The sequence below is a fragment of the Pyrus communis genome, chromosome 12 (genome assembly GCF_041283825.1).
Source record: "Pyrus communis isolate YQ-2024b chromosome 12, ASM4128382v1, whole genome shotgun sequence".
Classification (NCBI taxonomy): domain Eukaryota; kingdom Viridiplantae; phylum Streptophyta; class Magnoliopsida; order Rosales; family Rosaceae; genus Pyrus; species Pyrus communis.
In genome coordinates this window covers 194,434-222,219 of record NC_142576.1, presented here as the reverse complement: position 1 = coordinate 222,219, position 27,786 = coordinate 194,434, and the positions used below count along the sequence as shown (strand labels likewise).

At 35.3% G+C, this 27,786-nt stretch overlaps 3 protein-coding genes across 7 annotated transcripts; 2 read left to right on the top strand and 1 right to left on the bottom strand.

Annotated features, from left to right (window-relative positions):
• Window positions 1-352: 352 nt before the first annotated feature.
• Window positions 353-5,413, top strand: LOC137744649 (phospholipase A(1) LCAT3). 2 transcript variants are annotated; one of them, XM_068484421.2, is made up of 11 exons: window positions 353-947; window positions 1,542-1,633; window positions 1,729-1,856; window positions 2,022-2,157; window positions 2,265-2,316; window positions 2,568-2,668; window positions 3,301-3,405; window positions 3,753-3,910; window positions 4,296-4,350; window positions 4,819-4,872; window positions 5,017-5,413. In XM_068484421.2, the coding sequence occupies exons 1-11, from the start codon at window positions 719-721 to the stop codon at window positions 5,188-5,190; spliced, it is 1,284 nt and encodes a 427-aa protein (XP_068340522.2). In that variant the 5' UTR covers window positions 353-718; the 3' UTR covers window positions 5,191-5,413. The 2 variants fall into 2 exon arrangements, with proteins under 2 accessions (XP_068340522.2, XP_068340521.2); XM_068484420.2 differs by having other exon boundaries at window positions 405-947; window positions 3,226-3,405.
• Window positions 5,414-10,856: 5,443 nt separating this feature from the next.
• On the bottom strand, window positions 10,857-15,411 carry LOC137745357 (uncharacterized). Of its 4 annotated transcripts, none has more exons than XM_088680746.1 (9): window positions 14,874-15,385; window positions 13,937-14,684; window positions 13,723-13,805; window positions 13,507-13,515; window positions 13,308-13,396; window positions 12,779-12,852; window positions 12,575-12,625; window positions 12,307-12,383; window positions 10,857-12,182 (listed from the first exon to the last, which is right to left on the bottom strand). In XM_088680746.1, exons 1-9 carry the CDS (start codon window positions 15,199-15,201, stop codon window positions 11,161-11,163), a joined length of 2,481 nt encoding a protein of 826 aa, XP_088536872.1. In that variant the 5' UTR covers window positions 15,202-15,385; the 3' UTR covers window positions 10,857-11,160. The 4 variants fall into 4 exon arrangements, with proteins under 4 accessions (XP_088536872.1, XP_088536873.1, XP_088536875.1 ...); XM_088680747.1 differs by having other exon boundaries at window positions 13,937-14,681; XM_088680749.1 differs by lacking the exon at window positions 13,507-13,515 and having other exon boundaries at window positions 13,937-14,681; window positions 14,874-15,411.
• Window positions 15,412-25,720: 10,309 nt separating this feature from the next.
• On the top strand, window positions 25,721-27,465 carry LOC137745206 (protein FAR1-RELATED SEQUENCE 5). The gene is made up of 3 exons (XM_068485117.2): window positions 25,721-25,915; window positions 26,353-26,839; window positions 27,180-27,465. Exons 1-3 carry the CDS (start codon window positions 25,908-25,910, stop codon window positions 27,378-27,380), a joined length of 696 nt encoding a protein of 231 aa, XP_068341218.1. The 5' UTR covers window positions 25,721-25,907; the 3' UTR covers window positions 27,381-27,465.
• Window positions 27,466-27,786: the final 321 nt, after the last annotated feature.

Here is a 27,786-nt window from a genome sequence, read left to right as displayed (position 1 = left end):
TGGATAGGTTTGTACCTATGCGTCTCTTGTTCAAATTTTGAAATTCCTATTTCTTAAATTTTTGTGATAGATTTGAACTCTTTCCTCTCTCCTTAATAAAATAAAATGTAAAAAAATTATATAGTAGATGAGTATATGCTTCTAGGATGCCGCAGTGTGATTTTCGTTTGGCATATGCTTCTAAGATGTCGTAGTCTGTAGTGTGTAGGACGAGTAGCATTGAGTTGAATTGGCAGTGGAGGTGCCGTGCTTGGACCGTTAGGTACAACAACTCGACCAAAAGGAGAGAGAGAGAGAGAGAGAGAGAGAGAGAGAGAGAGAGAGAGAGAGAGAGAGAGATGAGTTTAATTGAGACAAAGGAGAAAGAAGGCATAAAACAAATGCAAGAGCTTACTTCCTTCAATATTCCACTTGAAGCCATTTTTTAGCTCATTCCCGATAACGGACTCATCCATCATTTCTGCACACAACATGTGAAAGTGAAACCAAACTCAAAATTATCCTTGGCTTGAGGCTTGAGGCTTGAGGATTTGAATATTCCTTCCTTCAATATTCACTTGAAACAAATGCAAGAGCTCATTCCCAATAACGGACTCATCCATCATTTCTGCACACAACATTATACAATTACGTTCGGTACTTGTCACTTTGACTCACTCTGCATACCTTGAGCTAGAGGAGACGACAAGACAAGAGAACACGGGCAATACCAATATCCATGCCAGGCCAGTGCTTCTGCCCCTGTTTCGACTTTGATCATGACAACCGCACCTCCTCTCAAACGGAGGTGGAGGTGGAGCCGGTGCTGCTGGTGTCGGGCATCGGAGGCTCCATTCTGCACTCCAGGAGGAGGAAGTTGGGCTTCGACACACGGGTCTGGGTCCGGATCTTATTGGCTGACTTGGAGTTCAAGAAGAAGCTCTGGTCTATCTACAATCCCCAAACAGGTTGCTTTCTCTATTTATATATTTTTCGAAATAAGAACCTTGTTTTGGGTCGGTGGCAATTGGGAAACCAAACCAAAATGCATGCAGGAATGAGAGACAAGACACTAGACAGACTAGTGTGGGATTTTGTCAATCATCTCATCTCTCACTGTTTGCTTGCTGGATTCTTCTGGGATTGGGAAGAGACCATGCATAACATGATACCTTTAGTTATTGTTAAGATTTACCATTTCATTGCTAAGACATCTTCACTTGTATTCTACTGGGACGAGACCATGCAAACATGTTTCGACTTTCATCTATCATGTCACCATTTCATTCAAAATTTATGAGCCAAGTCAAAATTTTATTTCAAGAGCTATCATTTTCCTTCAAGATTAGTTTGTATGATCTGCTCATAAACATGAATGAAGCATCAAATCCAACCGCCATCAGGTTGGTTTCCTACCGTTTGTATCGTGGAAGATGGCTAAAACATGTTATTCTAGCTAAATTACAGATCAATTTTGCATCTGTTATCATTTTCTTACTTTTCCTTTCATGTTCTATTTCTGTGTAGAATCAGCCTCTTACTAGACTCATTTGCGTTCCCAGGTTATACAGAAACGCTAGACAAAGAAACTGAAATTGTGGTCCCAGATGACGATTACGGCCTGTATGCCATTGATATTCTGGATCCTTCCTGGGTAAGAATGATACTTGTCCCCATGGATATTTTCATAGTTTGGTTATGACATCACTGAATTAAAGCTTATTATATTATGTTTCTTCATGTTTCCAGTTTGTCAAATTGATACGTTTGAAAGAGGTGTACCAGTTCCATGATATGATTGATATGCTTGTCGAGTGTGGGTATAAGAAGGGAACCACTTTGTTTGGATACGGATATGATTTTCGACAAAGCAATAGGTAACTTTTTTTCGGCTGGTTACTGTTTTTTTCTTTTGGTGGCTAGAGTTTCTATAGTAAATGTATGCAAGCAACCATTTCTGGTATTTGAACTATCACAACAATGTCTGACAATTTGGTTCTTTGTTTCCAATAATCTGACCACCGTGGGTATTATGTTGGCAGAATTGACAAGTCAATGGAGGGTCTTAAGGTGAAACTGGAAACTGCTTACAAGGCTTCTGGGGGTAGAAAAGTAAATATAATTTCGCATTCAATGGGTGGACTGCTAGTCACATGTTTTATGTCACTCCATACTGATGTGCGCATACTTTCTCTTGGTGACTAGTTGAAGTTTATGAATTTTCATCGAAATATGCAGAAAATAAAAACTCCTCTTCTCACTAGAGGCAAATCGTTCTTCGGCAGGTATTTTCAAAGTACGTGAGTAAATGGATCTGCATAGCTTGCCCTTTTCAAGGTAGTTTCTTTTATGCCAATCGTCTTCGTATTTGGACTACATAATCTTTAATGTATGTCAGCAGTACTTACTGGAATCTGTCCATTGAATCTTCTCAGGTAGCTAGAAAACCATACTATGCATTCCCTTTCAGCCTCTTTTGGTTAACATCTCTTTAATCTTCTTAGACTGGGAGTCAAAGCATTTGACAATACCGCGATATTTGTGTTTTCATCCCTGATTGTTGATTATGAATTAAATTCAAATTACAGGTGCACCAGGATGCATCAATGATTCTCTCTTAACTGGATTACAGTTTGTTGAAGGCTTGGGAAGTTACTTTTTTGTATCAAGGTGGACTATGCACCAGCTGGTAATACGTTAAATTAAGCTAATTTGGCTTCATGACTGTATTTAAACTAGATAATTGGAAAGTTAATTATGCGATCATCTTTCTTGGCAACCTAGTATCTTAAATGGAAGCATGACATGCTGTGAATGAGTCTGTATATATTAGAAAATACCAATGAAAGACTACAAGTGAGAAAACACATGAAGGCTGAGTTTCTCTGAGAAATGCACCCTTCAGCTGATCTGATCCAATTCAATAAGCTCTAACCGTGTATAAGAAAATCTCCAACATATTTCACAATGGAACCTAGAAGTCACTTGGTTTAAACACTTCAACACCATAAAGAATTTCTGAATGCCGTTCTTGAAATATGTAATTGACTTGCATACCTATTTTCCTTTTTTAGGAAGTTGGGCATATCCCTCCAGCCAATCAAAATAATAAAGAAATTAATGTTCTTTATAGCCTTTCATCCATAACAAGTATTTGGCTACATTTTTCAGGTCTTACCCTTTTTTATTCTACAAGATGTTGCTATTAGGAAGAACTAAACCTGAATAAATTTGTTTCTCATATAGTTGATTGAGTGTCCATCAATCTATGAGATGTTGGCAAATCCAAAATTTAATTGGAAAAGGCCGCCCGAAATTCAGGTTTGGAGGAACAAGTCTACGGATGGGGAAACCTTGGTTGATTTGGAGTCTTATGGCCCAATTGAAAGCATCCCTTTGTTTGAAGAAGCATTGAAATATAATGAGGTACCACTTTTCAGATTTTTCTTGCTACAAAACTATTTCATGTGCTTTGATTATTGAGGCAAGTCTCGCTTTCTCGTGCGCTGTTGTACTGTATTTTGGAAAACAATTTTACATTTAATATAATTAAATCCAGTACTTATCAGAGCTCAAGAAGGATACACTATGCTAGCACTATAGACAACCTTATCTAGTAACACGGTTAATCATGTTGCCAATGCCAGTGGACAATAGTAGTTTCGGGATGCAATTGTTGTCCAGGTTTTGTCTCCCTGCACATTCTGATATCAGCATGACTTCTCTCTCTCTTAATCAATAGCCAGAGCTTATGTCAATCTCTTTCAATGCAGCTAAATTATGATGGTGAAACGGTCGCTTTGCCATTTAACTGTTCTATTCTCAGATGGGCTGCTGAGACTCGCCAAGTTTTGAACTGTGCTAAACTACCAGATAGCGTCAGCTTCTATAACGTATATGGCACATCGTTCGACACCCCTTTTGATGTTTGGTATGTAAGAGAACTACTTTATGAATTAGGAATACTTAAAGGAATAGAAATCCAAAATAAGTAGCAGCTGGACCCATACTTAAATCAAAACAGGAAACATGTGAACAGGCTTTGCAATCCTTGGTATGACTGGTTGCTTAGTTGATACAGAGACCTTTATTATAGCACACAGGCAGAGCTAAGTTTGCAATTGACTAGCAGAACTAATTTAAATGGAAATTCTCAGGGTTTGACATTGTAAAAAAAAAATAAAAAAAATGGTTTGATGAATATACAATCTAGAAGGTGCACCATTCTGTTCCCTTCATAAGTTGTATCATTTCCCTATCAAGTTATGCAACTGTGAATTTGGTAGTGCATCTGACATATATATTTACTAATGCAGCTACGGTTCGGAGACAGCTCCAATTCAGGACCTGTCTGAAATATGCCATTCAATAGTGAGTTATTTACTGTTTGTGAAATCTTGAATTTTCAAAAAGTTGTGTGTGTAGGTATCCCAAACAGCCTAGATCATACGTCCTTTGATTTCTGATCGCTGAAGTAGTCTTGGTCTGAAGCCTATCATAGTTAAAGAGAGTTGTACACGTGCACCTTTATTTTTGAAAATGTTAGGTCCCACGCTGTTCAACATTATCCAGACTCTGAAGCTATGATCTGCACTATTTTTATTCACCGTTACTCTCCCATTTCTTGTTATTTCCCTTACGTACATTTATACGCATCAACCCTTGACTCTTATTCCCTGTTTTACTTGCACCTCTAACTTCTGATTAATCCAGTTGCTGTTTTATCCAGCTACTAATCAAATAGTAGCATCCAGTTTTGACAAAGATTATGTACCCCTGGGATGTTAATGCTTTTATGACCTGTCCTCTTTATGATTTACACGATTTCTTTCTTTCCAGCCTCAGTATTCTTATGTGGATGGAGATGAAACAGTTCCGGCTGAGTCAGCAAAGGTGCTCTATCCGACCTATGATCCCAGTGTTAATATATATGCTCTCTTCAATAGTTCCTGCTAAGTTTTATTTGCAAAGTATTATTATGGTTTCAGAATTTGAGCGAATTTGTTCGAACTTTCTATCTTAATTACTATCAAACAGGCGGATGGATTTGCTGCAGTGGAAAGAGTAGCAATAGCTGCAAGGCACCGTGAACTATTACGGGACAAAACAGTTTTTCAACATATCCTAAGGTGGTTGGGAGTCGAACAGAAGGTCAGCAGACATTCTAAGACATCAAGAGTTGCAGACGCCTCTTCAAATAAGCGTGCTTGAAAATTGAAGGAAATTCTGTGTTCAAATTATGACTATAATAGCACCTTAGAATTGTACTGAATACTGTGCTTTTTAGCATTATTTGTTATTTGAGTACTGTATGTATACTTGTATGGTATTCTTGGCGTGCATGTTAATTTCATTGAGTGGTGGCATGTGATATTAAATTTAAATCACATTTACGTACGCTATACTATATATGAATGAATTTTGCCACGGAAAATATGTTTTGTCGATCTTGTATTCTTGCAATTGGCCTGCAGCTGGCTAGCTACCAAGTACCAAGTGAAGGTATAGATTGTGTGTCTTTTTCATTTTCCTTTTTAACCTGAAGGACAAAAAATGAGGCCCCCCTCTCCTCCTCGCAAATTTGTAAATTGCAAGTTCTTGCACAAGTCACAGTGGTAAATATACAAATCCTTTACCCGGCTAACTAGTAGTAGATGATCAATTAAAGCTGTGAAGGGCTAATTTTGCTGATTTGAAGGTGAACCACAATGTCAAGATAACATTACACTTGATCATTCATAATTAAACACGCTAAACTAAAAACTTTGGAAGAACATTATGCAAGCTTAATTTACGCTTAATGAACTTTATTAATACTAAGAACAAGAGGCGGTAGCAGTATTGTAAATAAGTTAAAGCTTCAAGGCGGAGGTAGTATTATAAAATAAGTTGAAGTTTCATGGTGCAGGCAATTGTTTCTTAAGAAGCAGTCGGTTATGAAAAAATGACTCCACCCATAGGTCAACATATTTATGCCACCAGCTCCAGACTAACTTATATACAATAATGTCACTGCCTCTTATTTTTGTCCTTATTATAAAAAAAAAATATTATTAAAAATGTGTGAAGTCCTTTTCATTAACCTTTTTTCCTTTCGTCCTAATGAACTTCCTTAATTTCTTTTATATATAAAAATTATAATTGTGATGGTGTTTTTTCTAATTTACTAAAAATTTAAGAACCACTCTTCTTTTGTTGGGTTTGCAGGAACATGCGCACTTAACGCTTGGCTCATTGCTTCATTGCTTCATTGGTGGTGTTGTGTACTGCAATATGAAACTTTTGAGTGTAAATGTTTGCAGTGTTAAATATTAATTGCTATCCAAGTTCGTAGGGAAACACAAGGATGGATACATTAAGCCTGCCTACCCAAATAATCAATCCAAGTATGCAACTAGGGGTAACCACATAAAACTAGAATCTCATATATGATATATACATGTTCAGGTCAGGAGTCAAGGGGGAGGAGGTGGTAAACGTGGAACACAGCCACCTTCAGTCACACGCAAAAGCATGTTCCCATCCATGCTCTATATATATAATTGTTATTGGCATTTCAAATTTTTTATTTTACACTCCAAACTTTCTATATTTAGAAAGAAAATTACATTTGTAAGGAGTGTAGAATGAGATTTTTTTTAAGTACCAATAACACTTCCCTATATAGATATATATATATATATATATATATATATATATATATATTTACAAATTCGAGTTCATGCATGCATGCACTTCTAAATAAATATATAGAGAGAGTATGTATTAATAATTAATTGGCACCTATATAATTACGCATGGTGAGGAAGGAAGAAGATCAACTCGGGGCCGGAGTACCAATTAGTGACAACCAACACTTAAATCCAAGATATATATAGCTGTGCTTCCAAATTCAACTTCAACTGCAGGAAATATATCTAAAGAAGCTTTAGTTATAACTTAAGGAATCCCAAGTACTTTTTAAATGAAATTTGTAAATCAAATAATGTACTTGTTGATAATCGAATTATTATTTAAACGTTGATTAACGTGCTTATTTTTTTATTATTAATAAATTATTTAATTTACAAATTTAATTTAAAATTTTAATCTCTTGAACATTATTTTTTTATTTTATTTTATTTATTATTATTATATTATTCAAGAGAAGACAGGGGAGAGGGATGTGGAACGAAGAGATGGTGCATGGTAATGGTGTGGTCAAAGGTCAAAAAGGTTTGAATCCCAAACACAGTTTTTATTTATTTACTGGCTAGGGTTTGGAGTTTCGATGTGAATTTTCTATACATTAATAATTAATTAGCTAAGAAAATAATTTAGAGAGGAGAGTGATGAATGCATGAACCACACCCCGACACAAACACACACCTACACAAACCCCAACTCCTCCTCCTCTCCCCCCTCTCCCCCCTCCCCCCCAAAAAAAAGAGCCGCGGGAGAAAAGTAAGAGACGAGAATGAGCATTCCTAGGACCTGTTAGCTTATGGGATGATTATATTTCTATTTGTATTTGGAGGAGATAAGTAAGAACCGGATCCCCTTCTAATTCAAAGGAACTGAGTCTAAAGATTAAATAATCTGGATAATTGAAATTTGATCAAACGACTACAATAACTTTTAGAAAAGTTTTCTTTTTGTAGCCGTTAAATCAAATTTCAATGACCCATAGAAGATCTGGTTCCATAAGTAAGAGTCTGTCTCACAGACACGCAAGAGGCATCCATGCAGCAGCAGCACACTGCAGGTGCAGGGTTTAATAATTTATTATGAAGCTTTCGACTAGATTCTGAATTTGGTTCAATCTTAACATAATTGATATTTAAAAGGATAATGTTAGAATGATCAAAATTTTAAATTAATTGATGTGTCATCAATCGAAAATAAGCATTTTAATAAATAATTAACTAGTAATCCAATCATCAACATTTACCTTATTTGGTTCACAAAACATAGTTTAGAAATTTGATCTCTCTAGTATTATCATATTTAAAATAACAAAATGACAGTTCATATTATCCTATAATATTACAAGATTAGATGGTGAAAGTTTTTATTATTCTATCTATTTATAAGGTCATTACTAGGCCATCTTTTTAGCCACTCGCATACAATTATTTTAATTTTATTAGTATTTTTTGTTTAATTTATTCAAATTAATGGCTAAAATGAATAAAGGTGTGTGCGAAGTTTAAAAAAAATTGAGTGAATGATGTTTTATGTAAACCTAATATATAAGGAGAATAAAAAGAGTATGATTCTTTCTCTTCTAAATTCTACTCCTCTTCCTTTCCTTATTATTTGAATTGTCACGATCGTCAAGTCAACATTCATTTTGTGTTGATTTCTTTATGAAAATAAAAAAAAAACAAAAAAGAAAGGAGGAAAGGAGAGAAAATTTTTAGGGAATAGAATCCTATTATAAAAAACAGGGCAAGACCGCATGGTTTGGGAAGAAAAGAATATAGGAACGAGGAGGGGTTGGATCCTCTTTAGCTGTAACTAGATTTTATGCACACGCTCACCCGCGTGCAAAAGACATTTTTTGAATCACGACGTACTATGCGGTACTTAGACATTTTAAATGTATTTATATGAGTAAATTGACAAAAGAAAAGTCAAATATTTGAAGTAAATGAATAATCTTATATCATGCTAGAATAAACCCCTCATAAACTAATTAAAGCAACTGAATCCACATAATAAAATCTGTCTCTATTGAATTTATATTAAGAATAGAGAAAATAATATTTAATAAACAACTTATTGAATCACATTATTACTAGTCACTGTGAAACTAAGCTCACACTCTCCCCCTTAGTGTAGATAATATTGTTTGTTAAAATAAAATAGAAAAACAATCATTTAACAACTAATTTAATCACATTATTATCCATGTGCGAAAGATCTTTTTTATAACTGGCATTAGACACCTCTTAAGATGTTTTGAATGTGTTTAAAAATAGAGAAAATAATAACAACTGATTGAATCACATTATTGCTAGCTTATTGTGAGGTACTAATTATTAAAATAAAATATATATAAAAAAATTGTATAAATTTTTTTAATTATTAAAAAAATGTTGTTCAAATGATGAAAATACCCCTGCCATATTTAATGCATTATTTTAGATTGTTTTTGAAGTTTTTTTGTTTGAAAAGTATTTTTCTCCATTTTTTTATAAAACTTGCGACACAAAAAAACACTATTCATTAATCCCTTGAATTTATATATAAAGATAACAAAAGTCTTACTTTTCCTCAGGTGATATGGAATTAAAGCTCTTCTTTAATGGGGGCCTAAGGCCGGGGTTGTAACATTTGCTGCATGCCATTTACCCAAAAAAGAAATATTTTTGCATGGATAAGGGTGCGAGAGAGAGAGAGATCTACGCAGTGGTTGTGAGGGGATTTTGTGGTATTATATCCAAGAAGGCACGGGTGCTCCGCTGATATCTCCAATGCAATCCCAGTTCCCACGGGGGCTTTGGCTCTCTTTGAAAGCAAAATTGATAAAATATTTCTATAAATAAACATCTCCTCGATTTTCATGCCACATTATTATTTTTCTTATTTGTCGTGTATATATCTCCATGTTACTCTTGTTAATTCCCTTTACAAAGGTAACGTTAAGTAGATTAAAGAGTGTATTTTTGTTCATAATTAAGAATTATGATGTACGGTCATCATACATGTCGTTATCTGACATTGTTGGCAGAGCCAAACCAAGTACAAGGCCCTTGAGCTATAACATAGGAAGAGTTTTGATTCTTTAACGTTAAAAATATTAAGCTTTTGGGATATTATATTATTTTTAATAAACATATTCTACTTAACAAATGAAAATTTTAAATCTCATGGCTGGCGCTTTGAAGGCTAGAAGCCTAGAAAACATAGTACAATTTTGTTTGCTTCAAATTATTGCTTTCAAGTTTGCTATTATATAAGTTTATGTAGGCAACAAAAGATTAAAATTTGATTTCATAGTAATAATTATAGCTTAGCCCACCAACCGAATAATTCATGGCTACACCATTGTCTGACACTCGTCCTTGCACTTAACAATAGTTTTTTTTTTTTTTTTTCAAAATTAGAAAATGAACGTTTAATAATAAAGTTAACCATAGTTTGTTGAAAGGACACGTGTCAGATAATGAGGTGTATGATGAGCATACACCAGAGTTCTAAATTTACAAACTAAATAATGTGTCCTCAATAAGAAAAAAGTGTGGTAATCAACACCTAAATAATAATTCAGTCATCAACTTCCTGTCATTAAGTTTACAAAATTTAATCTACACATTTGGTCTCCCTAGCATTAATTACCCTTTATATAATCATCCATTGAATTTTGTTAAGGGTGCTAGAGAGACTAAATCTGTAGACAAAATTAACTAAATGATATAGAAGTTGATGATTGAATTATTACTTTAAATATTAACTAATGTGCTAATTTTTTTATTGGTAACACATCATTTAATTTATAAATCTAGTTTACCTAGCATTAGTCTTTTGTTGATTCATCGTGGAACTACTAACTACAAAAGTGCATGCATGCATGGATAATGAAATGTGTTTTCGTCGAATTCTCTTTCCAATTTATGATGAATATTTGTTATTAAACCTTGTTATTAAACATTGTTGTCCACAAAACGGCCAAAGGTGAAATAATCCACATTTCACGTTGTGTATGTTTTGATGATCTCTTACCCAAAACCCTACGAGAACAACACTTCCCAACTAATGTAACTGATAGTGTATAAATGCACGTAATTCAATTATTTTGGTCATCTCTTCACATAGAGATTAATTTGTATGACACTCTACTAGAAGAGTTAAAACTCCATCGACCTTTGTATCAAATGTATGAAATACATGTGTTATTCAAAACTGCAAAGCTAAGTAGAGATGCTATTTCTGAATTCAGATAGACCCTTGCAAAATTTGCATAGAGGACCCTACTGCAAATTAAGTTAGTAACAAAAGACCAAATTAACAAAATGCCTATCTTCCCCACCTAAGTAGGTGATCATCATCTAGTAACTAGCACAGATGCAGAATGAAAAATCAAAATTAGGAAATTCGTTCCATATTTATACATCCTTTTCTTAATCCCCATCCTAATATACCAGACCAGTAGTACGTCCTCCCTTCAACCGTCCATCCATTTGAAATGTATACGCGTTAATTTGTGTCATTCCAGACTGTGAAAGGAGCCATATTGTTAGTAGATGTTGGAACTGCTATTGGCACCCAATTGTTATACTCGCTGCTTCCCTTCGCTACGCCTACTGATGAAACTGATGATGACTGCGGCGCCTGAACCGGAAGATAATACAAGCTCTTTGCATGATTATAAGCATCCGCAGCGGTAGTAGTACTACTTGAGCCAAACACATTTTCATAACCTAGCGCCGCTTTCACCTGATCATGATCGGAACTGCCATCTCCAAAAGCATTACTATTATTCTCATGACCATTAGCTATAACCGTCCCCATAGGGATCATATAGCCACCGTGATCTCCGGCAGTAGTACCATTATATATGACAGAATTAGAACCTGAGCTATGTTCCATAGAATCCGTTGTAGTACTATTTCCCAGGAGGTTGACTGGCTGAAGGAAATTGTGGGTACTTCCCAACTGAAGTAGTTGATGATGATGAAGATCTTGATGATGATAATCTTGTGGCTGATAAAAGCTTTGAGAATTAGTGTCTTGCTCTTGCTTGCACCAAACCCTCTGCCCGCCATTAGAATTATATGGCACTGATGAGTAATAAGGCATCCCAAAAGGCGGGGCCACGGCCTGATGAGCAGCGGCGGCGGCGGCCTGGGTCAATGCAAGAGTTGGCCAGACGTTATTTACGCTCATTCCATGATGATCGCCATTTATCAGTTGCTGATAATATTGATCGTGACAATTACTAGTACTAGTACTACGAGTCATCATCATCAGCTTTTCGCGTTGATCGTCCGTCGTTGATCTGTGGTGTCCGTCAGCCAGTAGAGTCATCTCATGCTGATGCTGGTGATGTGCCTGCTCAACGTCTTTCAGTCGCTTCGCAGCACCACTAATAGGCAATGTGCTGCTCTCCAGAATCGACTTCACGTCGTATCTAGTCATGTCAAAGTTTGTTACTGCATTTAGTCCCCGGAATTTTATGGCTGCGATGTCATACGCCTCTGCTGCTTCCTCCTGAGTACCTATATATATATATGGAAATTCATTAGGAAATTATAAAGTAAAAAAGCTAGTTATCATCAGCACCTTAATTAATTTCAAGGTCAAATTAAAACTAACATTGCAGGAAAAAGAAATTGAACTTACTGAAGGTTCCCAGGTAGAGATCTTTGTTCCCTGCTACTCTTCCAATCCTTGCTTGCCATCTCCCATGCTGGTGGTGTCTGTTGCACATGCAACCAAATTAATTACATGAACAAACTATACATATGTAATATTTAGGGCTTACTTGTAACATGCATATGAATACCGATCTTTACATTGATGACTGAATGCTACTCACAATTGGTGCCTCCATGCATTTTCAAATCAAAATCATATTTAATTGCGTCACATGCATACTCTGTTGCATTACCTTGTTACTCCTCGATAAATGGATGCACCACGAGAAAACCCACTACTCTTCCTGCAGCAAGAAAATTCATGGAGTACATATAATTAAATCGGCAATTTCATTATAATTAATTGGCTCCAAAGCGAATTATAATTGATGGCATAGTTTTTAGATATGATGCCACTAGCTTCATGGTCATTTATATATTTGTATGTATTTACGTACCTTCGCAAAGATGCAACAAATTCCTGTCTTGTCATGTGCTTCATTTCGTCTACCTCTTTCTCATAGTTGCTAATCTGGTATTATTTCAAATTATCGAAAATATTAGAAAACTCAGAGGTTATCCATCTCATGATTATTAGATAATAATCAATCAAAGCCATGCATGCATCTATAACATCACAACGGCGAACAATATATGATTAATGATACTTAATTTTCTGGGATTAACTTGCGTAAATATTTGACACTTCCCTCCCTGTATATTAAGGATACTTAATATCAGTTGGGACTTGGGAGTGTATACAGTATATAGAAATATTTTTTAATATATAGTCGAAACACGTTCCCCAGTTTCCAAGCTAACCTAAGTGCGCATGTCAATATCAATGGCCAACATTGAGCAGATTTTGTTGCGCAAACAAAATAGGCAACGTGATCGATCGACATACATGAATCCTTTTAATTATTTGTTCGAATAGTGGGAACTCTTTCTTTAATTTTTTTTCTTTTTTTACGTTTTATAACTCACCGGGAAGTTTGTAGTGGTTGTGGTACCCCAATATTTCAATGCTGCTAGGTCATAAGCTCTTGCTGCCTTTTCTTCCTTGTCATAACCACCTATGGATTATGGATTTAATTAATTATTCAGTTTGATCATAGAAAAAGGGAGATCCGGAAAGGGGAAAAAATCATGTGAAGAAAGGCATTGACCTTTAAACTGTACGTACCCAGATAAACTGCAAATTAAAGAGGATTGAGATGGAAAGGCGGCCCAGATCAAGAAACGCACAAAAGAAACGCAGCACTATTAGTTAAAGAAAAACATGATATGCATGATGCGTCTTTAATTAAATAAATCAATAAACTAAACTTGAAACGAAATAATCTTATATATTTTTTCCTAAATTAAAGATCCAACAATTAAATTAAAATGGATTATGTACCTTGCCTTCCCTTCCGAGTTTGTCCCTCTCTTCGGCAACTATTATCCCACAAATGAGCTTCATATCTACCAGTCCATCTGTGCCTGTGTGTACGCATAGATTGAAAAAAGTAGACCCTTAATTATTTCAAACATTAATTAGACCCCCAAAATCCAAAAATTAATTAAAATAGTAAATGAAGAAATAAGATAAAATTATTTATTTATATAGTTACCTGGTTACACCACGGTATATAGAAGTTCTCTGCCCAAATGTATCAATGGACTTTCTGGGCACAGCCTCAATAGCAGTAGAAGTACTAGTCTGGCTATCGATCCCAGACTGAGTAGTGGTTACAGCGGCAGTCCTAATAATTGCCTGCTTATTATTATCTCGATCTGACGAACAGGTTTGATCTCCAGCAGTGGTAGCACCTGCAGTACTCATCGAAAGCGATAGAGTCTGTGCGCTGGTAGTACTAGCGGTAGTACTAGTACTTGTGTTGGAGACACCGATGCCATTGATATCGTTTTTGTTCATCTCTTGCTGCTGGGGTGCCGGTTGATTCCTCAGCCACGTCTTGATCATTGAAAGCCCAATATTCGAGCTGCTACTGTTGTTATTAATGTCCCCGCCTGGACCGTCTCCGTTGATGACATCTGTGGGACCGGCACTCTCTAATGGAAGCTGCAAAGAAGAGACGGTTCTGGAGAAGATGTAGTCAGTAGTATTAGTACTGGCAGTGTTATTATTGTATCCATGCGCAGAATTAGTGCTGCTCTGGATGTGATCGTGATGATCCGCAATGAAAGAGTGTCGGCCCAGGAAGTTTTCGAGCTTTGGCTGTTGATGATGACGATTATGATGGTTTTCAAGGTTTAGGGTATTGCATGAGTTACTTTTTCCCATCAGCACAGATAGGTGGTCTGATGTGATCTTGTAGTTGGTGCTATCCGATGAGTTCATGTTCCAATCTGCACCTGCTAAAATATGGTAGCTAGAACCAATTAACAATTAATTATTAAAATTTACAACTTAATTTTTACGAATGATGAAAACTAGCTCCAGGACACAAGAAATAGAAGAAAAAGTCATTCATCCGAAAAACAAAAAAGAAAAAGAAATCAGAAACGAACGTGTTTGTATGGATGGAAGGAGGGGGGTAGACAAACCTTGGGAGTTGAACGCAGCTTGATGAAGCATTCCAAAAGATGGAGGGAGCTGGTTGAGGGAATGATGCTTAGGAGCAGTAGTAGTGGCGGATGAGTCGTCATGAGAATTAGTGAGATCAAAGCAGTCGCCGGAGGTATCGGTACCGGAGATTTCATCAGAGTACTTGAAGCCGAAGCGAGAGACTGGTGTGGTGGTCTGGTCAGATAAGTCATGAAGATCTTGGCCGTGCTGATGACGACGACGATCAGCACCCTCGGATATCATTGGATCAGTCGGAACTACTTCTTGAGGGGAAAGAGAGAACCCCAACCAGTTCATGGAACCCATCTCAAATGATTTGAGTTAAAGAAAAGAGATGATCAGACAACTAGTACTCCATGCATGAAGAAGAAGAAAAAGAAGATCAAGTGGCCAACTGGTTAAGGAACAACTATTGTTTAAAGAGAGAAGACAGAGGCTCCATTTCCATGGCGGTATGTGGGACTCATAGAGAGGAGGAAAGGTAAAAAATTTGCAGACCTAGAATCAATTGAAAATGACTATCATTTCTTCCTAAGCATTTATATACAAAGTTTTTAACACTCGCTCTCTTTCCTTTCCACTTCTTTCACACGTACGGCCTCCTCGACCTCTTACACATGTATAAATATTGAGCATTAAAGAGATTAATTGTGAGACCTACTCTATATCAAATTTTAAAGATCTGAATTGTTGACTTTGTAAGTCTTGATTCATATGTCATCTTTGTAAAAAAGTCATTTGCGTATTTAATTATCACAATAAAATTTTATTGATTTTTATACAACAAAGTATTCGTCAATTTCTTTGAACTCAATTAAATATGTCAAATATTTTGCAAGTATGATCTAAGAGGTGCAACTTGAAAAATAAAAGGTTCAGATCGTTGAAGTTCGATGTGATATGGGTCCCACAACTGTTCTTCATTTTAAAGAAAAAATAGATATCCCTTTCTCTTAAAAGTCTGCTATAAATGATAAACACAACATCCTTTTTATACGCTTCTTTTTAATTATACTCGTTAAATTCATTTGATATATCCAATTCAATAATTAAAATTACAAAAAGGTGTGTGAAAAGCTTATAAAATACAAGAGCAAGATCTTTTATTTGATTTATAAGATTAACGACAATAGGACGTTGGGGGTGGTGGGGAGCTGGGTGATACTATAATTTTGCATTAAATCTTAGTTAACTAGTTAATATCCAAAAACACAAAATGACGTATCGGTGGATTGGAATTTGGACTTTCTTTTCCATCTTTCGTCCTGATGAGATCCAATCATTTATTTGAGTCTAGCTTAGGTTTTCCACGTTACTTTTAATGAGTTAGATACCTATATATAAGAATTAGGGAATTTGAGTTTAATATTTATAATACTACTGTTATATTATTGTTAGTTTAATAATTGTGAGAGCTATATTCTAGAACCCAATCGTTTGATAGTATCACATTCATGAGTTTAATATAGTTTTATCACACTCAAAATTTTCAACTCATTGTAAAAATGTGATTTCTATATGAACTCAATATATTGGTGTCACACTCCCTTTTTCCAACCTATTGTGAAAGATCTTAAAACAATAATATCACCAGTATCTTTAAGTACACACACAAATGAAAATCAGATGCCAAACGCGCTGAATAAGTTAACAAATCAATTCATACATTTTTTTTTTTTTTATAATTAGACCTATGTATCAAGAATTGCTTGCTAAGTATTGACTGACAGATGAGAAATTAACAATACTAATAAAAAGGTACACGTACGAGAGTAAGAAAAAAAAAATATTATTGAATTTGATTTTTAATATTTTAAATGAACTCCATTACAATTGTTTACTACTTAGAATGAATGTATAAACTAATTAAACCTTTTAGGTGTTCGTATATCCATAATTGGTAGTGTATCCATCAAGTGGAGCCTATTATATGTGGATGCTAGATAGTTCAAATTAATTAGTTGCTATGATTATAGGAGATTATGAGACTGGCTAACACATGCATGGGTCTCATATTATATACATACATACATACATATAGATATATATATATATATATATATATATATTAATTAATATACATGCAGGCTATGTGTAGTATCCCACATCGCCCGTGAGGGCGTGGTCACTGGGCCTTATATATCCATTGCCAACCTTAAGTTTCAATGAGGCCTTTTGTGGACTCCCTGAGGGGAGGGCAGGCGCTGGCTACGGCCGAGTACCGGTCCACAGAAACAAAACCGTGCGGTAGCTCTGTCTTCGGGCAGGGAATGCCAAAGCGGACAATATCACTGGAGCTTGAAGGTTGGGATGTGACACTATGACCATGAATGCTCTCGTAAAACAAAGGGGAAGAGATTCCTTCTCCCACCAAATTCTAGGGATCTAGAGATCCTGACTCTTAAAATTTGATCCAACAGCTACAAACGTAGAACCTCTCTAAAAATTATAATAATTGTAATCATTTAATCAAATTTCAAGAGTCCGAATCTCTGTATCCTTAAAATTTGGTGGGAGAGATCCGCAGGGGATCTCTTCCCAAAACAAAGTAGTCACATATATATATGTTATATTCTTCCGTTCTTGCAAGCTGTCCATGACCACATTTCCTTTTCCACTTGTTCTCTTGAAATATATTATCTTTGTTAATTCTTGTAAATGGTGAATTGTTTTGGCATATAATGTTTTTTCTTCAACTCATTGTATTTTAAGTTCAAAATTTTTTTTCTTTAATCTAGATTAGAATATTAATATTTCTTTTCAATAAAGAAAAAAGTATATATATTGGGTCCATGTTTAATGTTACGATTTGTTTTAGCTGTTAGATACAATTTCTATACAACGCCTGTTAGATATTCTATTTTCAATCTTACCCATTCATTTTTCTTATCATTTAATACTATGTAGCATTGAAGAATTTTCCATATGTTACATGTATTTGGTTAATAATCTCTCTCTCTCTCTAACTTTTCTCATGTGACGCATGATCAGTATCTCTATTAATCCAATCCTTCATACCAAACAAGGCCTATATGTGTACACACCAATTAATATCTCAAAATTCACTTAATTGGTGCTTCTTGTAGGAAGCAGTTCAAATATTTTTCCCAGAATTAACTTGCATTTTTATTTATAATTATTTTCTAAAACTTTTTTTTTTTAAAACCCTTTCAGTCATTTAAAAGGATTTTCCAAACGAGTGTAATCAACGAGATATTCTCAACCATTTGTGGGAGAGGGATGCTCTCATGTCTGCTCTCTAATCTTGGGCGACCCATATGTTTCAGTCATTTCTCTAATTGTTCACTAAAAGATAAAAAATCACAAAATTTTTATGCTTTCTTTTATTTTACCAAACCTAAAATATCTCCCTTCTCCTCTCTTCTCTCACAAAATTCACTTACTTTCTTTTATTTTTTTCTTCAACTCATTGTATTTTAAGTTTAAAATTTTTTTTCTTTAATCTAGATTAGAATAGGGAATTATTATTGGCACTCCAAAAATCTCATTTTGCACTCCAAACTTTCTATACTTAGAAAGAAAAATACACTTGTGATGAGTGTAGGATGAGATTTTTGGAGTGCTAATAACAATTACCTTAGAATATTAATATTCTTTTCAATAAAGAAAAAAGTATATATACTAGGTCCAACTTTAATGTTACGATTTGTTTTAGTTGTTAGATACAATTTCTATACAACATTTGTTAGATATTCTAATTTTTCATCTTACTCATTCATTTTTCTTATCATTTAATACTACGTAGCATTGAAATTTTTTCCATATGGTGCATGTATTTGGTTAATAATCTCTCTCTCTCTAACTTTTCTCATGTGATGCATGACAGTATCTCTATATGTCTTTCTCTCTTTAATTTGCTTGTTGTGAAAAACCTGTTCGTACGTAGTAGAATCTCTCTCTAGCAATATCCCCTTCCACCAAAGCTTAACTTTTCTTTCTCTCATTTTTTTTGGTACCATCTTTCTCTCATTTTCGTTTCATTATGTTTCACTGCAATTAGCATTGCATTGCCCTGCTGCTGCCTCTGCCTCGGCCTATGCCTGCAGCACATCTGCCTTCTCTCTCTTCTCTTTTACTTTCTGACTCTGAGTCTCTGCTGCTTACAAACAAATACACCCATAACTTTTTCACATTCCATCCAACCATGTCACATTATTTAACTATATATTATCCCCTCGTCCTAATCATAGATCTTCTCCCCCGGCCCGTTTCAAACGGGGGTCTCGCTATCTCTTTGTCTACCTTTATCTACCATCTCGCCATATATACTTATATCATGTATGCATATATGAATATGACTCACACGCTTGTAAAAAAAAAAAAAAAAAAAAAGAACACTGTTAGTTTGATTAGTGCAGAAAATTAGAGAAAGTTAGGCAGAGATATGGGATGAAATCCTTAAGTAGTCTTAATTATTGTATAAGGAATATATATATATATAGTGAAAGAAAAACAACAATATATGTGTATATGGCATGCAGCCAGCTAGCAGAGATATTGTATGAGAGAGAGGCTTGAAGCCTGCACCCCCATGCGAGGACATTAACCCTTGTCTTCCGGGTGGGTCTGCGACTCTGATGAGTTTGATTATAATTTCATTCTCTTTCAATAATTTAGTCATTTTTGAAAGGGACAGATCGATTGCCAGAAAATCTAACTCCTATTCCTATACTATATATATCTCTCAATTATACTCACTCAGGCTTTCAAATCCATTTCTCTCAGATATACACTTCCCTTTCATTTTCAGTGCTTTTTGTCAATTCTGCCTCGCAGTCCCCCTACCTCTCCTTATTATATTTTCCACTGAACTCCATGGTATCATTTTCTTCATCCTGCACGTACGTACGCATATATCTCCAATATAAATACACGAAGAAGAGTATATTCTTAGATATATATGTACAATACGTATATATATATATATATATATATACATATGCATGTATTTTCAAAATTTGAATTTAGGGTTAGGGTGCAGAGAGTGACAGAGTGAGAAAGAATGAATAAATAATTAAAGCGGGGGGGGGGGGGGGGGTGGGTGGGGTGTAGGTGGTGCTGAAAGGAAGAGAGAGAGAGCGAGAGAGAGATATTCACCTCGAAAGCTTCAAAAGACACCTTCCTATAAGTTTGACCATCAAGGAAGGAAGGAACCAAAGACGGTAAAACGCATGGCCCTATACCATTTTTAAAAAATAATTTATTTTATCAACATAAGTTAACAATTATTAATCAAAGCCTGTTACCACCGTAAAAATTTAATAAAAAGAAAAAAAGCTCTCGGTAATCTAAATCATCATCATTCCTAACCTTACCTTTAGCCCCCTTCTTAGACAGAGAAAATCATGTAAAGGAAATTTGAGAGAGAGAGAGAGAGAGAGAGAGAGAGTATGACTTTTGACCTAGAACTACTGAGCAATGTGGCAATCTTTTGGTTGGGGTCGGCAAAATGACAACGCTAAATAGAGCATTATTTATTTAGTATTTGAACAAGAACGGCTTAAATTAGTTTTCAAATTTCACCGTCTTTGGTTTGAAATTACTGTTAGCTCCCCGTGGCCATGTCGAGTTATCGACCCATTGCCCACCCACGAGTTAAGTGAAGTGAATGACAATGTATAGTAGTCAAATATTGCTCAAGTACTTTAATTGAAGACATGAGATACACATGGCAATGGCAACACACCAATATCAACATATGGCTTCCATTCAATTGTACTCCCTTTTGGATGCCGCGTCCACTTCCACATGTACAGTATGCTCAATGTTGATTTGCTGTAGCATTTGTTTATACTTATCGGAATTTTTTATGACCACCATATCGAGTAGGGGTGGGTCTGAAAAATTGAAAACCGAAAAAAAAAAAAAAATCGAACCGAAGTCGTCAAACCGAACCAATGCGCTCCAGCTCAAAAAGTTTCAGTGAAACCAACTTGGCAACAGGTTTTGTTTTGTTATGATTGTATGACTAAACTATTTATAAAGATCAACAAAACCCTAGCCTAGTAGTAGCAGCAACACCTTTTCTATTTTTCATTCCCCTCTTCTCTCTCTCGTCCCTGCCTCCAATTTACCCATTCTTCTCCATAACCCACGGCCAGCCCTCCCTTCATCCCGACAACCCACTTTCGTCGTCTCTCTGTCTTGCCGTCTCGACAGCCCACCCATAACCTTGTTTTGGAGCCTCTCGATCTTTTCCTTGAGATGAACTGTCTGATATGACTTTGGGGGATCATCCTCCTTTCTATTCCAAGCTTCATATTTGTGAGAAGCAACTTCTTGCCTTTCCTGGAACAAACTTCCGCAGCCATCTATTTCCATGACAGTATCTTCCATGGCACTGAGAGACTTGTGTTCTTTTTCAAAGGGTCTATGCCTAGTCTGATGAACGTGATTGTCCTCCCCAGTCTCTCTTATTTATTTTTTCGATTTATGGGTTTTTTTAGGGTAAATTTTGGTGTAAATTTATGGGTTGTTGGTTTGATTCGTATTGCAGATTTATTCGATTTTGGTGTCATGGGTTTGTTAGTTATTTGAATTTTAAATGAATGAATGTAATTATTGATGTGAGTTGTGGATTAAGATAGTATTTTGATTGATTATGTGCTTGTGTTGCTCTTGGTGTTGCAGATTTGTTTCTTTCCAGATTTATTAGTTTATCAAATTTCTTATTTAAAAAGAAAAATCTGAAAAAAAAAAAAAACCGAACTGGACTGAAACAGAACCAAAAAAATCCGAACAAAAAAAAATGAACCAAATCGAAATTTCGGTTCCGTTTTAGTTTTGGCAAAAAACCGAACTATTTTGAACCGAATCCAGCCCTAATATCGAGAATAAAGAAAGATTAGGCAAGCAGAACACCCTTTCATCTCTTCAAACATTAATTAAAGTAAAATATATATTATTGATAAAATAAAATACAATGAAAGCCCTGCAAAAAAGAATAGAAGAAAAATCTGAATAGATTATAACAAGAAGTGAATAATTAGGCATGTACCAGTCTTTGTGATTATAATTAAGATGACACACACATTACAAAGAGGTGTTTTATTGTCCAAAATCTCTGTGCAACTTGTGAGTTTGGAGGACTGAGATGAATTTCTGGCCTTTGATATTTATAACATAAGTACGTGCATGTGTACTTTGTATAGACATAATCGATCATTACAGATTATAACCAATCATGAGATGACCTGATCGTGGAGTAATAGTCGTGATCATATGGAATACATTATACATGTATGTATGCCGACCGGTAAACATATTTGCTCCAATATAGATATGCTGACCTGCGTTCTAATCTGGATGTGGTGAATGGTGATTGCGAATTTGCGATAAAGCAAAGCATGGGTTACGTTACATGCATTACTTGAATCCATGGCCTTCACGTTTCACAATTCAGAGCATGCAGCAAAACATGCTGAAGCCCCAAAGTAATAAAACTTTATCAGCAAAACGTTAAAGAAAACATATATAGAACCATAATTTAAAAATACTTGTATACATATTTGTGGGCTAAGAGTAAGATTAAGAGCAACTCTCTATTATGATACTGAACTACATGTGAAAGAAGCCCAAATGCGCAAAAAGCCTAAACAGAAATGACTATTCAATGAAGTCCATTATTTTCAGCAACTGACGTAACTTAAATCATTATCCTCAATCAATATTAAGTTACACTACAATCTATGCGCATATATTGTAGCTCAACTCAGTCATGTAAGTGCCTTTTATATTCTTTCTTCTTCTTTTTCAAGGAATCAAGGAAAAAAATTGAGAGTGATAGAACTTAATTAGAATATGAGCATTTCCAACCATGTTTCTTATATTCAAGTTAAAATTTAGTCAAAATGACTATAAAATTATTTTTGAAGTCATTCTCAAGATTTCAGAGAGTGTTATTGATTCACTACTAAGTACATTAATATGGTCTTTTCACTTAAATTTTACCATATGCACAACTTGACAAGCGTATATTTTTTATCAGAAATGAACATTGGTGTAATTAGGATTGGAACTTTTCATTGTATAGTGCACTTTATTATGCTAAAATTCGATGTGGGATTTTTAAATTCTTCAACAAAACCTCTCACGTGAGACCACATAGTGAGCCATAAGTGCAACCGATTCCACTTCAATGATGAATTTTTTTTCCCTTTGTAATTCAAAGCAAAGGAAGTCAAGGCAAGACCCCAATACTTCAAGCAAGGGAAAAAAAAAAAGTAAAGTCTCACAAACTTATTAGTCAATCAACCTGCTATGATATTCTGTTAAAATTAGAAAGAGATGAGTTAACGTTTCACTGTTAATAACATCAATGTTGTCTATAAAAAATGTTCATATAATTAAAAGTAAAACTATTCAGTGTATATTATACTTTAATTTATCAATTTAATTTTGCGGATGCCATAGTTAACATGTATATGGATAGTCTACATGAGGAGTGCGCGTACAGAGGAAAAGAGAGTTAAATATTAAGTCGTTACTTTCCTTGAAGAGTGAGGGCAAGGGCAAGGTTAAGTCGGGAGTTTGGAGGGAGACAGAAGCACGAAATTAAAGAAGGGGAAAGCAAAAGATGTAACAGGTGTTGCTCCTGATGAAACGTTCTTTTTCTCCTTTCTCTCTCTCTCTCTCTCTCTCTCTCTCTCTCCCCCCCCCCCCTCCTCCTATTCTTTCTTTTTGTTTGTTTTGTAATGGAAGTTTGATTTTTATTATTATAAAGAGCGTGACGCCAAATTCCAAGAAGCGGAGGCTGTTGAATTAGAAAGTAAATGGTACAAGAGAAAATGAGAGAATAGTCAAGATTCAAGGCCCTGCCGTGCTGATCCCTGCCTGACCTGCCTGGAATAATACTTGGACCTGGTTACTATGCCCGCTCAGTTCTCATACATTCTCATTTCTTTTTATTTGTACGATCAAGATTAAGACACGTCAATATTTTATATCATTATTGTTTTTTGTCTTATTATCTTTATAAAAAAAATTAATATATAATGTTAATATGACTTGATCGTGATAACATAAAATTAAAAAAAATAGAAGTGTATATGAACTGGGAGGCCATAAAAGCCGGGTCCATAATACTTACTAATTGATCAGTCTGGGCTGAGGATTAGTCATCTCATATTCATGCCCGCCCGCCTGCCTACCTGTAGAGAGAGAGAGGGAGGGAGAGAATAGTGTTGGAGTTGGCACTATCCCATAAATGCAAAGGGGTTGTGTTAGGCATTGAGGTAAAAGGATTTGTCCTCGAATGACACAAGGGGGATCCCCTTGGTGCTTTGTGGGGGTTTATTATTTCACTGCGGGGAGCCTGAGGGAGAGGTACAATCCGAAATAAATGTAAGGGGTAAATTACATTTTATTTTTTTAGGTTTGAGGTTGATTTTAATTTTTTATAATATCTTTAAAATATTTTAATTTAATATCTCACAATTTCTATAAAACATTTCTATAAAATTTGTAAATTTGATATCTCACAATTGTTTTCTCATTAGATTTTCATGTTATGTTACCTATCTGTCGATTTAATAGTAAATTTTTTGGGTTTTTCCTGCGTAGCTTAGGTGGAAGGCAAAGAAGACCCTCTTTTGAGAAGTCCGAACCATCAATGAGATACCATTTTGGAAGAGTTAGAATTATAACCTTGTGTCAAGATCTACGGACGAAGGGAGACGTGTTTTTTCCAAATATTTTACGTGATCGTGAAAAGAACAAGTTATAAACCATTCGAAGGTGAATTTCCTATTTATTGGACGAAAGTATTTTTTTTATTTTATAGGACATTCAAGCCAACAACTTAAAAACAAGTAGAAAAAAATTAGCGGGGTCCTAACCATTTACAAAACGGTCTTCTGCCCCTAAGAATATTTCCAAAAACTCCTACGTGAAATTTCAAAAGCTCACGGTGTGACGAACATTAAAAGAAATAGATTTTATGATAGCTTTTGCAAAAAATATTACAAAACCAATTAAAATCCCACATGTTTTGTGAACATTTTGAATTTTGTATTTTCACAAAATATTTTGTGTGAGCATTAAGAAAACGTTACAAACCATTTGTAATCGGTTTTTTTACCATTTATTGAGCATCAAAATTATTTTTATAAAATATTTAAGCCAAAAACTTATAAATAAATAGAAAAATTGGCCCAAAACATTGCTAAAAGGAAGTTCTACACACAGGAATATGTCCAGAATGTTCTACGTGGAATCTCAAAATCTCACAGTGCAGCAATGATGAAAAGAAATAAGCTTTATAATGGTTTTTTTACAAATTTACAAAACTGATTAAAAATTGTGAGTATTAAGGAAAGGTTTAAGGCAAAACTGATTAGCCCACAATGTTTGTGAAAGCAATAGAATTTTGTATTCTGGCTAAATAAATTGTGTGGGCATTAAGGAAAGTGTAATAAACCATTTGAAAGTAGTTTTACCTTTTATTGAGCATCGAAGTATTTTTTTATAGAATATATAAGTTGAAAACTTAAAAATAAGTATAAAAAAAAAATAGTGGGGCTTAAAATATTTACAAAATGGTGTTCCGTCTATAAGAATATATCTGAAAATTTCTTATACAAGATTTTCAAAACCTTACGATATGGTGAAGCTGAAGAGAAATCGTTTTTATAATTTTTATAGAAATTTGCAAATTAATTAAAAACTATGAGTGTTGACCCATATTTTTTGTGTTTTCGCAAAATATTTTGCATGACTATTAGAAAGGAAAAAAAAAATGTTATAAAGTATGCTAAAGCAATTTTATTATCTATTGAGCAACCAAAATATTTCATAACAATATTTCGGCGAGAAACTTAAAAATAAGTAGATATTTTTTATTTTTTATTTCGACGAAATATGGAAATACCAGAAAGCCTCTCCCAGTTCCCTATCGCGGAGGGCCTGAGCTTGGCGCTTTAAACAAAAGGGTTGCTGTCTGTGTGCATCTGAGCGACCACTGCCAGCATTTCGAGGGGCTTCCAAAAAATTCAATGACTCAGTAAGTTTGACATGCAATTACTCAGGCTTCCTTATTGATTTTCTGTCAATTCAATAGAATTGGGTTTTGCAATTTCCTTTTAGTTTCTGGGCGCGATTGTGATTTTACTTCTGGGAATCTTCGTTTTTCTTAGTTAGAACCATGGAATAATATGGAAATTGATTTCTTTTAAATTGTATAATGTGTTGTTCGAGCTTCATCCTCCAATTCCTCCCGATGTTCCATAATCCATAATTAAATCCGCTTAGATATTATTAGATAAATACATGAATTCGGATTTGGGAAATCCACAGGCAGTGATAGTGCTCATAGAATAGAATAAAGAAATAGGGGTGATTTGGCACTAGAAGACTAGCTGCAGCCTGCAGGAATGGATCCTTAGAGTTCCATCGATTATAATTTCCTCTCAACTTGATGTAAATATGTATTTATTGCAGTGAATCTGATGGTGCATCGGTAGGAACTTCTCTTGTAGATATGAGTCATCTATTTGGACAGGATGATGATGATGATGATGATCAAAGGACTCCAAATTCTTGTAAAGATGGATCAAGTCTAGTCCAACCACATGAGCCGTATGTGGGTCAGGAATTCGACTCACAAGAAAGTGCACTGGCATTTTATAATGCCTATGCCACTCGTATGGGTTTCGTTACTCGTATGAATGATATGTATCGATCCAAACACGATGGAACCGTCATTGGGCGGACATTGGTATGCAACAAAGAGGGTTTCCGAAAGCCTGACAGGCGTGACAAGAAGACCCTAAAGCCTCGGGCTCAAACTAGGGTAGGTTGTAGGGCAATGCTGTCCATCAAGAAACTCAGTGTTGGGAAATGGGTTGTTACATGGTTCGTTAGGGAGCACACTCATGCATTGACTCCCAACAAAGCTCTAAAAGGACTGGTCAATGATCAAGTACCGGTAAGTTATCGTTATCTTTTACAGTTGTTATTGACTTTAATTTGTTCTAAGCAATTTTTTGTTTTCGTCATGGATATTAACTCATATTAGACTTGAAACAATCTTATATTGAGGTTCTGCAACTTAATTTGGTCAATTAAATGGGATTTTTGGGAATTACAGAGCTCTTAATGTATCTGCTGCGCATGTTGCTCAATGACATATTTTTGGGGACTTCATATGAGAGTTACATTATTGAACAGGCCTACAAGTTGACATGACAGTTGCATCGCATTAGTATGACCTGAAATTCATTTACCATAGGCTTCTTTTCTTTTTTCACTCTGTCGTGTGTTTGCAGGACGATAAGACAAAGATTGCAGAGTTAACTAACGAGCTCTTCCTCGAGAGAAAGCGGTCTGCTGCACTTAGAGAAATAGTTGATCTTCTATTTAATCACATTGAGGAACATACGCAAGACCTGTCGAAGAAAGTTCAGCATGTTGTTGACAATGTCAAGGAGCTTGAATCAGAAGGGAAAAACCGTCGTAGCCTAGGATAGGCCTGGCATTCTAATGTACATTGAATATTTTCACATTAGTTTGATACTTTTTATTTTATTTTGCGGAAGAAGTATTACTTTGAAATCTTAAGTATGAGTTAGCTGTGTTTTGTTTGAAACAGCCAACCCTATATCCAAATGCTCGTATGGTTGTCATGGCACAAGTAACAAGTGTAGAATGTAGCATGCTAGAGTTGAGAGGTTAAGCCATTATTGTGTGCACTATGGTCTATGGGGGTGAGGTTGTACCATCCGTTCTGCTCCCATTCCCGCCAACACCATCGTCCTCGCCGCCACCCCCAACTCCTAAGATACCGAAACTGGCGGTCATTAGGGGGAAATCTTCTAATGATCCCAACCCCCGGAGGCATAATTCAAGAAATTTGTTTATGCAGGATTCATTTAG

Bases quoted from the DNA above. Each gene is read 5' to 3' on its own strand.
- LOC137744649 (XM_068484420.2), top strand. From the start codon at position 719: ATGCCAGGCCAGTGCTTCTGCCCCTGTTTCGACTTTGATCATGACAAC. The intron at 3,406-3,752 runs GTACCACTTTTC...CTTTCAATGCAG, and splicing joins AAGCATTGAAATATAATGAG to CTAAATTATGATGGTGAAAC. The intron at 4,351-4,818 runs GTGAGTTATTTA...CTTTCTTTCCAG, and splicing joins CTGAAATATGCCATTCAATA to CCTCAGTATTCTTATGTGGA.
- LOC137745357 (XM_088680746.1), bottom strand. From the start codon at position 15,201: ATGGGTTCCATGAACTGGTTGGGGTTCTCTCTTTCCCCTCAAGAAGTA. The intron at 13,806-13,936 runs GTAACTATATAA...GCGTACACACAG, and splicing joins ATATACCGTGGTGTAACCAG to GCACAGATGGACTGGTAGAT. The intron at 12,384-12,574 runs GTAATGCAACAG...CATGTGCAACAG, and splicing joins ATTTATCGAGGAGTAACAAG to ACACCACCAGCATGGGAGAT.
- LOC137745206 (XM_068485117.2), top strand. The intron at 26,840-27,179 runs GTAAGTTATCGT...GTGTGTTTGCAG, and splicing joins TGGTCAATGATCAAGTACCG to GACGATAAGACAAAGATTGC.